Below are 17,094 nucleotides of genomic sequence, written 5' to 3'. Positions count from 1 at the left end.
TCCTTGGACACTTGGGTGGCATCCACCTCTCAGTCATCACTCTTCTCCTAGGTGCCTGAATATACTGCTTTTCTTTTGAAACATGAGCCCCAAGCAGGAAAATGTCCTAGAAGAGACAGTGTGCCAAGGGCCCGTCATTAGCTCCACACAGGGGCAGCTGACCAGGACTGCTCCAGGCCTTCTCCTTTCCTACACAGACCCAGGACTCAGGGAAGAACATTTCCATGCTGCCCATGACCTTCACATGTTCTCTTATTTATTTTTTCCTTAACTTCAAGCCTGTGATGATTTCTTCCTCCTTTTCTTCTCTAAGATCACTCCAGCAGAGTGTCCGAGGGTGATGACTGAGTAACAAGCAAACCCTAATTAGAAGAGAGGGAGAGAGACGTACCTGCTTCCTCCTGCTCTCTTCCCTCCTCTCCCCCGCCACTGCCCACAATAGCCAGTTGATCCTCCCCTGGAGCTCCTTGAGCATGCTGGGCATCACTTGCAGGATGTCAGGGACCTGAAACAGCAGCAGGTTGCCAGGGCCCAGGAAACAGGATGGGAGAGTCGTTAACCACACGCAGGTAGCAGCATGAAGGTAACCACACGGTACCTTAAATTGAGCTTCTCAAATGCTCCCCTAATGGGGTTTCAGGAGACAGTTATGGGTAAAATATTAATTGATCATCACTATCATGTTTACTCGGGTTCATAATTAATTGATTGATTCATAGAGAAAGGGAAAAGAGACTATTCTTCCATATGCATTCAGTACTTTCTTGTTGAATCTAATATGCTAAACATAGTAAGACAGTTATTGCATGTTAAGTAAATATTCGCCAGGAGTGAAAGTAGTTATTTGGGATTAACTGTTATGAAGGAGATGGAGATCAGTGGCGTGCCGTGTGTGTGAGCATGCAGCGTATTTGTTTAATGCAAGTTTTATTACATCGAAATGAAATCTCTGTTTAGTTACCTTCCTTCCTAGAGAAGCTGTTGAGATAAGCATCGCTCAGTTAAACACGGATCTTCCCCACCGTGCCAGGATAATGCTGGGGATTAGTGGAGATGGGGTCTGTTTTTCTGACTTCCCACTAAGCAAACCTACTAGCAGCACCAGACTGCTCTGAACCTCCGAAATGACGTTGGGAGGAAAGGAAAAATCCTTCCCTCTGTTCCCAAGCTCTTTTTTGCTAAACTGTCAGGGCCCTCTCCCATCCAGCCGAGGCCCGAACATTCCAGGCAAGAGTTTCCCCAAGTCCGTGATTCCTTCATCTCTCCCCATCCTCAGCTGCCCACCCTTTCTAGAAGGCTACCGTGGCTAAGGCAACCAGTATCTAAATGTGCTTGTGTAACTGTTCTCAGGCGCCAGGGAAGTCATCACTAGGGGTATTGATCTGGGCAGCTCAAGAGACAGCGCTGCACACTCTTCCCTCCAGCTCTCCCGTTAGTGTGAGACGTGACTTTCACTCAGGGCCGTGTCACTGCCTCTTCTACCGGGTGTACTTAGCCCTTGATGAAGTGAAGGGCCAGTGTCACCTGCTGGCCTAATGAACTCGTCCAGCTCCCACCCCTTTGCCTACTGCCGCAGGACTCCACCCCTCCCGTTCTGCAGGGAGCTCCTTCTTTGAGCTCTCACTGTCTCACCAGATTATCTCTCCCCTTTTAAAAACACTACAGGAAGCAAACCACAATTGAATAGGCTTGGCAAACACGCCCTTATCCACTCCTTTAGGGAGTTGTAGCAATGTCGGCTTGTTACACAGGAGAGAGCGTCAGCTAGATTGCTGCCCTTAGATCACTCTGTTGGACATTCCCTTTATTCCACAAATTCTAGGTCCCTACCCAATGCTAGGCACTGCGCTAGACATGGAGAACCACAGAATTAGGCAGCAGAGCATATCAGAGGCACATAGGGCTTTAGAGATGATCCAGTTCAACCTTCACACTCTACAGATGAGACCAGAACCCAGAGAGGGAAAGCCCTGTACCCAAGGTCACACAGCAAGATGGATGACCAAGCTCTCTTGGTCTGGCATTACTGCAAGACTGTGATGACTCATTTGCCATGACTGGGAGAGCAAGCGGGCAGGGATGCCAGCCCTTGCCCAGCCCCTCACCAGAAGGTTTGCCTTCTCCCCAGGATTGTCTGTGAGATGGGCCATGCCCTCGTGGGAACTACCTCCGGGCCAGTGCGCCTGTGCATTGGCGAGTGTAAGCCAGAGTTCATGACCAAGTCCCATCAGCAATACACCTTCGTGGTGAGTACTGGGTCCAGGGCCGGGTGCCGGTGCCCAGGGAGGGCACTCACATGCTCCAGACTCCTCCCAGGAAGCCCCCACTCCCCTCTACCAACAGGCTTCTTGCAGACCAAGGAGGAGAAAAGGGACCCTCCAGATAAGGCAGCTTCTGGTCTTGCTACTTTCAGAGCCTGTCTTTCCAGGATGAGATGGGCCTGTGATTAACAAAGTTGTGGAGTCTTAGGAGTCCCAGAGGCCATAGGTCAGCGTTCTAAATAAGGCAAAATCCAGCCTTTCTTAGAAAGTGGATCCTAGACTGGGGGCAGGGAGGGACTGCCTCTTGTTCCACCAATGTAATATCTTAGTCTAATTCTAGCCTAATGAGGATGCATAGCCTGAGGGACCTAATTAAATAAGTCTATATTTATCCACATGCTTTGTTTTCTGCCAAGGATATTTTAAGTGGGAGTTTAGAAGAGTCACTGAAATCTGGCTGGGATGTGTATCTGTGCACAGGACCACCAGAGTCACTCTGTATACTGCTATAGTTACACGCACACATTCACACACTCACACTTGAAAACATCTCTCTATGCGCAGGCAACAGGTAGTCGAATTGCAAAGACTTTTTTTCTGTAATGGCGCTCTATTCATATTGAATCAATAACTTGCTTCTGGGGCCCTGGAGCCAAGCGGGGCTATATTCATACTGAATCAATAACCTGGCTTCTTCAGCCCCGAAGTCTCTTTTCTGACACTTACCTACATTGCTACATGGAGTACTTCATTAAAAGGCATTAACACTAGTAGATGGGGTCAAACCAGCCTTGCTGAGAGTTTTAAAAAATCTTTAGAGCACAAAATTCTATTCTCTGTAAAGCATTTTACTGCTTGTTTCAGGTTTTCTAGCCTCTGCCTTCTTATCTTGGCATCTCCACCTTTTTCTTATACGCTCCTCTCTCAGATTGGAGAGTACCTTGCCCTATCTGCAGCCAACCTACTTCATCTCTTACTCAGGGCAGGGACAGGGGCAGTGGGCATTTGTGTTAGAAGCAAAGGCAGGAGAACTAGCTGGGGAGAATGTCAGCACTCTGACAATCCGGAGAAAGTCAGAACTGAGAGGGGCTTTAGAGATAACGTAGCCCACCCTCCTCACTTGACAGAGGAGTAAAGAATGATCTGAAAACTTGCCTCAGGACGCACAGCGGATGAATGGCTGGTGCAAACTAGAATTCGTGCCTGTATAGTTGCTCAGTTAAATGTATTTTCCAATTCACTCCACTGCCCTCCAGGCAGAAGCAATTCTTTTCTGATTTAGGTCAGCCGCCTGATGCATTTCAGGCTAGGCATTTCTTTTAAGCTTCAGGCTGAATTTTACTACTTAGTGAGCTTAGTAGAAAGCCCCAGCCAGTGATGCGCCATCCTCCTGATGAGGGTCTAAAACGCCATCCTAACATTTACTGACAACTCTCTGCACCAGGTGCCCTGCTGTGCCCTTCTTATCCTTAGGGAAGGACAGAAGGGCATGTACATGGGCCATTAATGGAGGACTTTAGCCTCTCGGTGGCCCAACCCAGGCAGGGACGCTTTATTCAGCCCTATCGATTTTGTGCCCAAAAAATCAGTACAGGCTCTAGATAGAAAAGCATTTTCAAATTGTTCTCAATTTGTAAACTAATTGATAGATTAGTCAGTGTCACCTCTGCTTTCCCTTCATTGTTATGAGCATGAGACTCTGGGGAGTTAATTAATTTCAGCATGTGGCTCTTCTGCCTTCCCGGACATGCCCAGAGATGATTCTTAGAAAGGTTCTCACCTCTGGAGTAAGCAGAGTGAGCTTTTAGGATTAAAAAGCACAGGACAAGTACCACCATGCCCAGAATGAAAACAGTCTCTCCCATCTTTAGATCTAACCATGGTCCATCCTTTTGGACAAAACCTAAGCTGTAGTCATTTCTCTGCTTCTTTCCAAAGAACCCTTCTGTGCTGTCACTCAACCCAATCCGAGGTCCGGAGTCAGGAGGCACTATGGTAACCATCACCGGCCATTACCTTGGGGCTGGGAGCAGCGTGGCAGTCTACCTGGGCAACCAGACCTGCGAGTTCTATGGGTAAGATGAACTTGAAGGCCCACCAGAAGACTGCACATCTGGGACACGTACTGTACACATGTTACTATGCATGTTCATTCATAGGCCTGCCCCATCACTTCCATATTATTTGCTACACCTAGACCCAAATACCATACCGGTCACTGTGAGAAATACATGCCACTTGTCAGTTTATATCCCATATATGAAAGGGGCTGGATACTTCTAAAAATAATGAGAAGTGAGGGCCATGAGAACACCAGATGAAGGAGGCTCCTAGGAGCTCCCCAGTCACTGCTAGGATCAAGCATTCATTAAGTCCTCACTATGGTGACTTGAGAAACACAGAGATTGCATAGCCACAGCTCTTAGAAAGCACAGACTTATGTTCAGGGCATCCTCTGTACATAAAAAATTGAACACCTACCATTTGCCAGCACTCCCCTAGCCCTGAAGATATAGAGAGTTCTGAAAGAATCCATGGATGAGAACCCAGTTTGCCCAGTATTATCTACTTGATAATCCTTCTTGATTATCTACTTGATTATCTCCTTCTTGGACTGCATATTCCACAAGGGCAAGGACTGTGCATTCACTGCTATATACAGTAGGTGCTCAGTGAATATTTGTTGACTGCCTGACCAGATTCCAAGCACTGGCTAAAGAGTTATATTCTAGAAAAATCCAGAAAAGAGGCATTCCCCAAAGTCCATGAAACCCTATCCCTGCCCCTCATTTTCTTTTTCTTTCTTTTTTTTTTTTTTTTTTTTTTTTTGAGACAGAGTTTTGCTCTTGTTGCCCAGACTGGAGTGCAATGGCATGATCTCAGCTCACCGCAACCTCCGCCTCCCAGATTCAAGCAATTCTCCTGCCTCAACCTCCCGAGTAGCTGGGATTACAGGCATGCACCACCATGCCTGGCTAATTTTGTATTTTTAAATAGAGATGGGGTTTCTCCATGTTGAGGCTGGTCTCGAACTCCTGACCTCAGGAGATCTGACCGCCTTGGCCTCCGAAAGTGCTGGGATTACAGGCATGAGCCACCACGCCCGGCAGCCCCTCATTTTCTAACCCCCTTCTCCAATTTGCTACCCCCCTAATCCATTGGGGCACTGATCTACACTGCAGCAGGATGTGTTCCATCGTATAGAATATAAAAGGATGAGAGAACACTTCTGTGGCCGTACCCCCAGACCAAGGAAAGCCCCTTGTCAAGCCGGTGGGCACCTCTTGTTGCCCATGCCTTTCTTCTCAACCCTCCTTCTGTCTCCCTGTCAGGAGGTCAATGAGTGAGATCGTGTGTGTCTCACCCCCATCATCCAATGGCCTTGGCCCAGTCCCTGTTTCTGTGAGTGTCGACCGAGCCCGTGTGGATAACAACCTGCAGTTTGAGTACATAGATGACCCTCGGGTCCAGCGCATCGAGCCAGAGTGGAGCATTGCCAGGTGAGGCAGAAGGTGGGAGGGATGCACCTGGAAGCCACCCAGCATGATCCCTGCAGCCCAAGTCTGGCTCATGAGAGGATTCCCTAAGGTGGAGGTTCACCATGCCAGATTTGAGGGGGTTTTTACCTAACCGAGCCTCTGCCTGTTTCCAGTGGCCACACGCCCCTGACCATCACAGGCTTCAACCTGGATGTCATTCAGGAGCCAAGGATCCGAGTCAAATTCAACGGCAAAGAATCTGTCAATGTGAGTAACTGTTGGTCCTCCCTAGCCTTTGGTAAACACAGCTCTGTGTTGATGTTTTGCAATGGGATGAGCTCTGGGTTAGGCACTGGAGCCCCTGAATACCCACGAGGAAAGCTGGCTTAAGATTCTGAGCCTGGAATCATGGTCCAAATACCTGAACATCACAATTTTTTTTTTAAGACATGGCCTCACCCTGTCACCTAGGCTGGAGTGCAGTGGTACAACCACAGCTCACTGCAGCCTCAACCTCCTGGGCTCAAGAGATCCTCCCGCCGCAACCTCTTGAGTAGGTGGACCACAGGCGCCTGCTTGACTAGTTTATTATTATTATTATTTTAGAGACAAGGTCTCTTTTGCCCAGCCTAGTCTCAGACTCCTGGGCTCAAGTGATCCTCCTGCCTTGGCCTCCCAAAGTGCTGGGCTTATAGGCATGGGCCACCATATTCAGCCCTACAATGATTTTTATAGTATAATGACAGTACAATTTCTTGTCAGAAGGTGATATAGTGAGTGTATCAAGGTACTGGCTTCTGAGTTTATGATACAGCACAAAAGGACTCCTGTTTTATGACAGGTTGACTTTGAGGTCCGATGAAAACCCATGTTGGGAGTGGTTGGAGAAATTCTGGCTCCAGATTCAGACAAGTCTGGAGAGGAAGCAGGGCTCTGCCATCTATTAGCTGTACAAGCATGGTCAAGTCATTTAACCTCCGGATCCTCCACCCCTCAGCTATGAATGGTGACAAGCAGACCTGCCCCAGCTTCATAACCTGCCAGCCCGTGGCCAGCATGAGGTTGGCAGTTGATAAATGCTAGTCACTGCATCAGATAACTCCACCCCGCTTGCTAAGATGATCAGTTTGGACATTTTATATTAGTCTTCCATGCAGAGCCATGTAATTTTTGTAATTTTTAAAAAGTTGTCTGTATCACAGGGATAGAATGTCTGGTACGTTGTAAATTTTTTAATCATTTTTCTAGGCTCCATCTCACTCTTTCAGACAATATTTTTTGAAACATGATTGTATTCATAATTATATTACAGCAGATGCTACTATGGCCATTATTTTTTATAGAAATTACTAATATTACTGCTTTGACCTTCAGGGGCTTGACCAGGCTAAGATGGAGATGGAGAAGATGGTGTTGTGTCTCCCCTCTTACCCCTGACACATTTCCAGGGTACTTGAGGCTTCCATAAGAAACATGGAGATACATAAAATGACAGAGTGCTAGAAGGTTAGATATGGAAAGTCTCAGGGATCATCTGATGCAACCCCTTCATTGTGTAGCAGAGGAAACTAAGGTCAGAACTGTTAAGTGACTTGCCCCCAATCATAAAGGTGACTGGTGGAAGAGCCAAGGTGGATTCCAGACATCCAGACTCTTCGTAACTAGGTCACATGAAATGCTGATGGGCTTGACATTACCATCCTTCTGGAGATGTAGGGGCACTTGTACCACACCTTCAGTATCCACCACGGTCACTCCTTTTTGGGCTAAGTGAGCGCATGCCTCCTTCTACCAGGTGTAAAACTTGATCCATGGGTAAAAGAGCCTAGGCCTCCATTCCATTTCCAGACCGAAGCTTAGGGTCGCCAGAAGCTCACAGGTAACTCCAGGGTCTAGGGTGAGGTATGGAAACAAGAATGGTAAACTCACACCCAGGAAAGATTAAAAAAAAAAAAAAAGCAAGCAAATTAGATACACATTTTAAAATATAGGTTTTATTATTATTCAAGTATGGCAAGACCAGAATATAATTTGTTCTACTCGTAGATCAGATCCCAAGAGAAGAGGGCAACCCATGCCCCAGGGGTCACAGGGGGAAGCACCGGGGTTGGTCTGCCTGGAGGTGGAGGGAGAAACCATGGCAAGAGTCTTTATGTGGTTTCTGCAGAAAGGAACAGGCACAGCAGGGTAAGCAAGTTCAGGATCAGCTAGTTTGAGTCATTTTAGCAGGCTCGGGCCCAGGGCTATCCCTAGATGTTTGGCGCCTGGTCCTGGAATGATTAGGGCATGAGGATAGAATGGAAAGGGGCAGATGAGCTGTGGGGTCTGGATTGGTTTCTGTATATGAAAGGCAGGCTCACAGGCAAGTTATTTGCTATCTCTAGGATTTTGCCCTGGGAGGGACATTCCCTCCCCAGTCAGCAAGGCCCCAGATGTCAACGCATCGGCATACAGAAAATAAAAGATATAATTAATATAGTCTAGAGATAATTTTGGAGGTGAGTACGTGACCTCCAAAGGCTTCAGCCTTAGTCCTCAGGAAGCCATCGAAGAGAAGCCTGGGCTGGAAAGCCCCTCTCCTTCCCCACACCTGACACCTGTGGCCGAAGGCTCAGGTCCCAATCCCCCTGCCCCCTCACCAGGACTCATTTACAGCCCTGGGCTGAAATGTTCTCAGCGCTTCCTCCAGCCCCATGCACCATGATCTCAGTGTTCCAAGGACTTAAGAAGCAGTTCTGCCCTCTGGGGAGCTGGGGGCTCTCAGCTTCTGTGGTGACCTGCCTGGTATCTACAGGCTGGCAGACCCGGAGGGAAGAATGCAGGAATGTAGCTTTCCGTCAACCGGCTCCAGAATGGGAGACTCAGAACCCCTACCCTGTGCTTCTGCTTTCGGGAATGGTAGGAGAGAGGGAGGCACTTTGCCCCTGAAGCCCTGCCTGGTTGGGCCCCATCTCCTCCTCAGCACACCTGGGCCTACCCCTCGCCTTTGGGTTTTGAAGCTGCCCCAGTGGATAGCTAGGAGTGCCAGAGTGAAGCCGCCAAACCCAGAGGAATGTTTGGCAAACAAAGTGCCGATGCAGCATGGGGCAGGAAGTGTACAGAGGCCTCTTGCTTGGGAGTGATTTGCTTATTCGTTGAGGAGCCTGGTCTAGGGAAGCTAGACTAGGACCAGCAGAGAGGAAGATGTTGGTAGTGAGGCTTACCAAGGCTCGGTGTCTTCTTGCAGAACCCAGGAATTGGGACCCCCTGGCTCAGCTGTACCCATTTCACCAAACCCCTCAACCTCCCCATGCCTCATTGCACCCTGCTGGAACATGAAAGGGGCATTAGGTTCATAAGGGGCTGCAGAATTGCACCAGAGAAAGGGCAGGAATGTGTCCTCACTCCCACTACAGCATAAAGGCCACAGTGAGCCGTTTTCTTTAAACTCTTAAATTCCCTCTGGAAAGGAAGGGTTAAGACTTGGACTTGAAGCTCTGACATAATCTCTATGCAGTGTCAGCTTTTTTTGCAATTTCAAACACAGTCTTGGTTTCTGAACATGAAGCTTGTGTGTGTGTATGTTGGCCAGACGCACAACATGTGTGGACCTGCCAGGACAGCGTGTGCTTAAGCAGTCTGAGTTCTCAGAGATGCCCTGGCTGTTGCTGGGACGCCGCTGCTCCCAAAGCTGAAACCGAGCTGTGCCGTGTGGGAGCCAGGCAGAGAGGGATCAGGAGTCTGGGTTTTTGTTCCCAAGCCCCACGTGGGCCCTTTAGTGGTTCTGCAGTCTGACTGCTGTCTTGGGCAGCCCCAGAACCAGACCTCCACAGGAGAGAATGGCATAGCTCATGCAAAGGAGAGACTGGACCAGCCCAGCCACAATTTTAGTTGGCACCAGAGTCCTCCAAGAGAAAAAGGATATCATGAACTCTGTGTCAAAACCAAGCTTCTGTCCCAGTGCAGAGTTAGGGGGCCCTTGGTTAGAGAAGAGAGAGAGGTCCTGCATAAAACATTTAAAGAGGGCTGGGCTACAGTGGCTCAGGCCTGTAATCCTGGCACTTTGGGAGGCCAAAGCAGGTGGATCACCAGAGGTTAGTAGTTCAGGACCAGCCTGGCAAACATGGTGAAACCCCATCTCTACTAAAAATACAAAAATTAGCTGGGCATGGTGGCACATGCCTGTAATCCCAACTACCCAGGAAACTGAGGCAGGAGAATTGCTGGAACCCGGGAGGCGGAGGCTGCGGTGAATCGAGATTGCGCCACTGCATTCCAGCTTGGGTAACAGAGCAAGACTCCGTCTCAAAAAACAAAACCAAAAAAAAAAACCCCAAAAAACATTTAGAGAGTTGCAGAATCCTATTTTTCATCAGTATTCAATCAACATTAACTGAACACCTACTACATACTGGGCAGAGTGCTCATCTCGTACCACTTCCTGCTCCACACTCTACACACACACACACACACACACACACACACACACACACACACTATGCTATTCTATCCTACTTTTTTCTCAAATATCCCATGCTCCCTTGTCCTCAGGCCTTTTGGTGCTGTTCCCTCTGCCTGGAACTTGTTCCCCTCCCCCTCCCTCTCCTTATCTAGGTAAGTCCTACTCGTTCTTCAGATTAAATTGTATTCATTTCTTCCATGGGAAAACTTCCATGAGTCACTCCTACCCTGCTTCAGGCTGTGCACACCCACGTGTGTGCATACACGCATACACACATACACACACACACACTCATGCACACACACAGACACTCCTAGAGTAGCTGGTCCTTCCCTACCAAGGCATTTATTTTTCACGTCCCTGCATGCATCCAATAGTGCCGTGTGTCCCCCATGCCCCAGGCCCTCTTCCAGGACTAGATTGTAATGCTTGTTTGTCTCCCCTCCAGACTGTGACTATTTCACTCTATAGCCCCACCTCCTAGCACAGCACCAGCACAAACTATAAACTAGATGCCCAAATCGTGTTGGTGAATGAATTAATGAAGAAGCTAAAATGCCCCCCACTCCCCCAAAATTTCACTGCCCTTTCCTGGAGGGCTTTTCCATGGAATGGAGACAAGCAAGTAAACCCAGTGACAAGACACAAAAACAGGGAGAGTGTTGGAGAATGGCTGCGGGCCCCTGGGCTCTGTCTGCCAGGCACTCAGTGTGTGAGTGCTGTGCTCTGGATCTCTTAGGTGTGTAAAGTCGTGAACACAACCACCCTCACCTGCCTGGCACCCTCTCTGACCACGGACTACCGCCCTGGCCTGGACACTGTAGAACGGCCAGATGAGTTCGGATTTGTCTTTAACAATGTCCAATCCTTGCTGATTTACAACGACACCAAGTTTATCTACTACCCCAACCCGACCTTTGAACTACTCAGCCCTACTGGAGTCTTGGATCAAAAGCCGGGATCGCCCATCATTCTTAAGGTATGAATGCCCACCAGAGAGGACCAGGGGCAGCGATGCCAGAGAGTGCCCCGCACACTCCTGGCCTTTCTTTCTGGCTCTCTTTTCTATGCTATCGAACCTGCAAAGCTGTCTCCTTCCTACAGAAGGAGCTCATGGATAGATAACGACCCATCAAGCGATATCCAGGCTTCTCAAGAAATACTTTAGAATAGTTCTGTTTGTTCTTGTGAGCTTTGGGAACCAGAGGTACTGCAATGAGTTGGGAGTAACTGTTTCCTTTTCTGTCCACTCTGTGGCCACAGGTACCTGCACACACATTTCAAGAGATCACATCCAAGTGCGGCACTGTCCATCCAAGTGATTTGTTGCCGCACTACTTTCATGAAATCCCATGTATCCTCCCCCAAGTTTTCTCTTGTTCAGTGTTTTGTCTCCCCTGCATTTTTCCCACTCTCTTCTTCATTTTCGTTCTCTCTTGCCTCTGTTTTCTCTCTTTCTCTCTAGATCATGGCTGTTAGAAGTCCCCTCCACAAAAATTTGCCAAGGAGTCATTTCCTGGTTTTTGTGCTGCTGCCCTTCCCCCTCTCCTTAATCTCTTTTTAAGTAGGCAATTAACTTGTGCATGCATGTGTCAATTATGCCTATAAAGACTGTTATTCTCTACAGGGCAAAAACCTCTGCCCTCCTGCCTCTGGAGGGGCCAAACTCAACTACACTGTGTTCATCGGAGAGACCCCTTGCGCTGTCACTGTATCTGAGACCCAGCTTCTCTGCGAGCCTCCCAACCTCACTGGGCAGCACAAGGTCATGGTGAGTGAGCCCCTCCTCTGTAGTGCCTCCTCCCCGCCTCGTGGTGCATGTGTGATCTGTCCTAAGGAAAGGCTCTCTTCTGCCTCGTTGTCTGACTCACCCCCTCCATATCTCCTCATCTCTGTGTCCTACATCAAAATGGATATAAGCTGAGAACACAAGAAAAGAAAGGCAGATGCCAAGGCAGGAAGTTGCCTTTTATCCAGATCTGCACTGTGTGGTTGTGGTCTGTCATGTCCTTCCTCGCACTGTAAGGATCTGCTGGCATGCCAGGGCTCTACACCTTGTGCATCCGTGTGCGTCTGTGTGTGTACAATGCACAGGTTCACGTGGGCGGGATGGTGTTCTCGCCTGGCTCGGTGAGTGTCATCTCAGACAGCTTGCTGACCCTGCCAGCCATCGTCAGCATCGCGGCCGGCGGCAGCCTCCTCCTCATCATCGTCATCATCGTCCTCATTGCCTACAAGCGCAAGTCTCGAGAAAATGACCTCACTCTCAAGCGGCTGCAAATGCAGATGGACAACCTGGAGTCCCGCGTGGCCCTGGAGTGCAAGGAAGGTTAGTGGAAGCACACCCTCATTTGCTAGGTCCCTCTTTCTCCACCTGCCTTATTGCCCTTCTCCCTGCAGACAACTCCCATCTTTACTCCCATTGTTGCCAACCATGCCTTTGCATTCCACTTTCACCTCTGTTTTCCCAGAACTTCTTTTGCCCATAGGGCCAGAGATGTCCAATGAAGAATGTCCACTGCATGAGGACCCAGGTCCGACTACATTGTTCTAGTCTCTTCTTCGGCCTGACTCATCCCACAATCTGGCCAACACCTTCTCTCTCTCAGGTCCACAATGTCCCCACAGTCAGAGCCCCCAGGCTCCATAGCCTCAGACTCTAGATTCCCCATGGGAGGGTCCAGCTCCTGTTTTTTGCACACTATCTTCGCAGCACTTGAGAGCAATGGCAGGAAAGGCAGAAGAGCACCTGCCTCATCTCCCCCAGGGTTTGTTTTCCATCAGTGCTGCAGGCTGAGCGCTCTGAAGGCTGCCACTTGCTGGTGTCCTTGGCTGTGGACGTGTGTGGGAGTGCACTTTGTGTTTTCTCCTGTGTACCACGCAACCACAGCCTCGAGGTGACGATCGTACCTGGCGTCCTCTCAGGCTGAGGACCTGGCAGGCTCTCAGGGTAAACAGCTCAATTAGGAATGAAAACATTTCTCCTTTTGCTGCAAATGTCAAGATCGGAAACAAGCCCTCTGCTAGATGACAGGGAAGAGTTGGGCTGGGAAATAGGACAGGTGGAGCCAAGGCTCTTCCTGGCAACAGGGCTGGTGAGTTTGGGAGAGGAGGGAGCCAGGAAGACAGGTGTGCCACCACCAAGGTGAGGCTTCTGCAGCCCTTCCCGTCCCAAACTCGGCTCTGAGCTAAGCGTCTCATGACCAGGCCTCCCCTAGGCTTTTGCATCTTGATTTATTGTCTTGCTTGGAAAAGGGCAGCACTTTGCCTGTTCTGGTCTTTGCTGGACCCCCTCAGCCATGGTCTCTCACCTGCCTCCAACACCTCCGGAATCTTTACTAAACAGCCCAATCATAATATTCTTTTTTCCTTGTTGTAACTACACTTGTAATATGTAAAGAGAAAATTCGAAATTATAGATAAGTACAGAGGAGAAAATAGCATAAAAATCACCCATTTCCCCACCACCTAAAAAAGATAGGCTGGAAGTAGCCCTGCCCTCTGGAGACACACCCCCATAATCCTCAGAGTTTCTACACCCTAGATCCTCCCCTCCTCCTTTGCAAACTTCTTCTCCCTCTTTCTCCTCCCCTGACTGGGGCTTCCCCACGAGCCTGTCTGTCTGCTTATTCTCATAGCTTTTGCTGAGCTCCAGACGGATATCAATGAGCTGACCAGTGACCTGGACCGCTCGGGAATCCCTTACCTGGACTATCGTACCTACGCTATGCGAGTCCTGTTCCCGGGCATCGAGGACCACCCCGTTCTGCGGGAGCTGGAGGTAATGCCTGCCTCCTGGGCCCAGCCACCCAGCAGGGATGCAGGCCCAGTGTATCCTAGGAAGTCCAGATGAGACCCAGCAGCACAGAGTAAGATTAACAGTGAAGAGGGGTCAGTAGTTCGTAACAGCATCTCAGCAACAGAGCTATCAGGAAGGTTACGGCCAAGGGGGCACCCACGCTCATTGGGATGGTTCCAGGGTAAAGCTCATTTTTTAATTAATGACTGAAATAATTAACTAAGATACTGCCTCATTCTAAAATGGATTTAAGATGGCTTAAAGAAGGACACAGGATTCTATGAGGTTTGTTTCTTCATTTGTTGGTTTGCTTTACTAAAGAGAATAAATCAGGCAGAGGAGATTAAGGGGAGACTAATAAACTGAGAAGTTTGAGGGGACATCTCCTGTTCTATCCTTGGGAAAATCAGGCAGCCTCCCCTCTGAGAGCTCCGCATGGAGCCCAGCCTCCCCGGCCCAGTGCAAGGTCAGAGCAGACTGTCGACCTCAGAGCCAGCTGTTCCTACATCATCGCAGGTGGGCGGAATAGGGTTGGGGTGGTGATAGGCCTCAAAGATAGGGTCTTACAGCTAGTGTCATTGCCAGCAGGCCCTCAGTGAGACCCTCGGGTAAGAGGGCCCATGCCTGTTCTCTAAGGGCATCGTCTCCACCACGCCCCACCCCAGGTACAAGGAAATGGGCAGCAGCACGTGGAGAAGGCCCTGAAGCTCTTTGCCCAGCTCATCAACAACAAGGTGTTCCTGCTGACCTTCATCCGCACCCTGGAGCTGCAGCGTAGTTTCTCCATGCGCGACCGGGGCAACGTGGCTTCACTCATCATGACCGGCCTGCAGGGCCGCCTGGAGTACGCCACCGATGTCCTCAAGCAGCTACTCTCTGACCTCATCGATAAGAACCTGGAGAACAAGAACCACCCCAAGCTGCTACTCCGGAGGTCTGGCCCGCAGCAGTGGGTGGAGAGGGTGGCAGGAGTCTGAACGGGGACAGAGTACCTCATTATAGCAGGCCCCACAAGCAGCATGAGAAGGCCCATTCCCCAGAAGGGGCACCCATTCAGAGCAGCCTGTGTCCTCACGTCTCTGCAGGGCAGAATCTGACTTTCCTTCAGCCCAGGGAGACTACAGAGTTTGAAGTTGCCCAAGTGTGATGGACGAGCTCAGACCTTTCCTCAGATCTCAGCTGGAGTCCCAGCTCTGCCTCCTGCTAGCTCTGTGATTTCTAGCCAGTGTTGTAACCTCTCTGTTGTTTAGTTTCCTCCTAGACAAAATGAGAAAAATAATTCCTATTTCATGGTCTCTTCCTCCCCGTGTCTCTAGAGCTGTGCAGTCCAGCACAGCAATCCCTAGCCACAGGTAGCTGCTACAAATTAAAATGAAATAGACTGTAAAATCCAGCTCCTCCATTGCCCTAGCACCTAGCCGCATTCTAAGTGCTTGGTCGCCACATTGCAGCTAGTGGCCACCATACTGGACCGCACAGATAGAGAACATTCGCATTATCGCAGGAGGTTCTATTGCGTAGCACTGAGCTCGGGATTTGGACAGCCTGGAAGGCTGTGCCTTCTGAGCTCAGCTTCCTGGATCTGAATCACAGCATCCACTACACATGCCCGCTGCAGTTTTCCTGGCGGGGGAGAGGGTTGGAGACCTCAGCATCCCCTGAGCCCAACCTCTATAGAGGCCGTGGGGAGCCCTGCACAGCTTTGGAGTCCTCTGGGCAGCAGGGGCTGGAGGGTTCCACCTCCATTCACTACCCCTCCTCTTTAGCCTTCCTATAGCAAGGTCTCAGGCTTCCAGACCCCACGTGGGCTGAGGAGGGAGGAAGAATGGCTTTGTTTTATGAGTACTGAGCCCCCATCCTGCCAAACTGAGCATTAGAAACTCTCATTAAAAACTGTTGTATTTAAATTAGAGCTAATCTCAGGCACAATGCAGGGAGAGGGTGCTGGGAGGAGCCAGGGGAGAGAGCTACAATTTTTTCTGCCATTGTCACTCTCTCCCAGGCCCAGATTGCAGAGCAGCCCTGGCAAATGCCTGGGATTTACTGCAACCAGAGGGTATAATTTGCACCATGTGCAGGGAGTTAAAATACCCCTCCGGCATCCCCTTCACTGAGGGTCTGTCACAGTCGCTTTGTTCCTTCCCAAATCCCCAGATCTGTAGCCCTGGGATAGGAAGGGGAGGGGGGCCAGTGCTTGCATGAGCAAATCCCCTGTTGGCAAAACACTTAAGCCTTGCTCTCTACCTGAGGGCTGGGATCCAAGACCCCACATGACAGCAATAATGACAGCTAATGCATAGTGCTTAGCAGGTGCCAGGCACTTTTCTTAGCACTTTACAAATACAAATATTAACTCATTCAACCCTGACAACAACCATCGGGGGTGGATGTTATTACAACTGTCTCAATTTAGAGATGTGACTACAGAAACCAGAGAGGTTAAATGACCTGCCCAAGGTCACACAGCCAGTGTATGGCAGAATCAGGATTTGAACCCAGGAAAGTCTAACCCTGAGTGTTTTTGGAGGGGAAGGGACCAGGCACCTTCCAGATAGGCAAAACAGGGTACTCATGCATGCAAGAAAGCCCAGAAGGACCGGGAAACTCTCTAGTTTAAGACCAGAAGTGAGTTGGGAGAACCGGTTCTTTATAGCCCCATGGGATAGTGAGGTGCCTTTATCCGCAGACCTTGTCTCAGATGCAGCCAAAGCAGTTCAGAGCACCATGGACCATCAGGGCTGAAAAGGCCAACCTCTCCATTTTCATAGGAAATTGAGGCCCAGAAAGAAACCACCCCTACCTCCAGGTCCCAGTCTAGTTACTGGGCGAGCTGGGCTGGGACCCAGGTGTCCTGACACCCCACCCTGCGTTCTTGCATGCTCCATTGTTCTCTTGGGAGACCTCGCGACAAGTCCAGGCCCCACATGGAGACCCCTCTGTGAAGGACTGCCCCTTACCCTTTCTTCCTTCCCCAGGACAGAGTCTGTGGCTGAAAAGATGCTGACCAATTGGTTCGCCTTCCTCTTGCACAAGTTCCTAAAGGTGAGAAAGGGAGTGAGATGGGGCCTAGAGTCCAGGGCAGATGGTGCTGCTGCTCAGATCCTGGCCACAGGG

The 17,094-nt window shown here is 49.7% G+C and overlaps 1 protein-coding gene across 1 annotated transcript in view; it reads left to right on the top strand.

Moving 5' to 3' along the window:
• Positions 1-17,094, top strand: part of PLXNA2 (plexin A2) — a 221,652-nt gene that overhangs the window by 186,918 nt on the left and 17,640 nt on the right. Inside the window, exons 14-23 of the mRNA XM_023198398.2 lie at positions 2,129-2,246; positions 4,200-4,336; positions 5,594-5,761; positions 5,914-6,007; positions 10,921-11,160; positions 11,809-11,952; positions 12,276-12,510; positions 13,820-13,962; positions 14,646-14,914; positions 16,956-17,022. Coding sequence (XP_023054166.1) covers positions 2,129-2,246; positions 4,200-4,336; positions 5,594-5,761; positions 5,914-6,007; positions 10,921-11,160; positions 11,809-11,952; positions 12,276-12,510; positions 13,820-13,962; positions 14,646-14,914; positions 16,956-17,022 — 1,615 coding nt within the window. The remainder of the gene's footprint in view (positions 1-2,128; positions 2,247-4,199; positions 4,337-5,593; positions 5,762-5,913; positions 6,008-10,920; positions 11,161-11,808; positions 11,953-12,275; positions 12,511-13,819; positions 13,963-14,645; positions 14,915-16,955; positions 17,023-17,094) is intronic.

This window comes from Piliocolobus tephrosceles, chromosome 1 (genome assembly GCF_002776525.5).
Source record: "Piliocolobus tephrosceles isolate RC106 chromosome 1, ASM277652v3, whole genome shotgun sequence".
NCBI classification, from domain to species: domain Eukaryota; kingdom Metazoa; phylum Chordata; class Mammalia; order Primates; family Cercopithecidae; genus Piliocolobus; species Piliocolobus tephrosceles.
The sequence above is the reverse complement of the archived record's forward strand: the minus strand, read 5'-3'. Positions and strand labels throughout refer to the sequence as shown.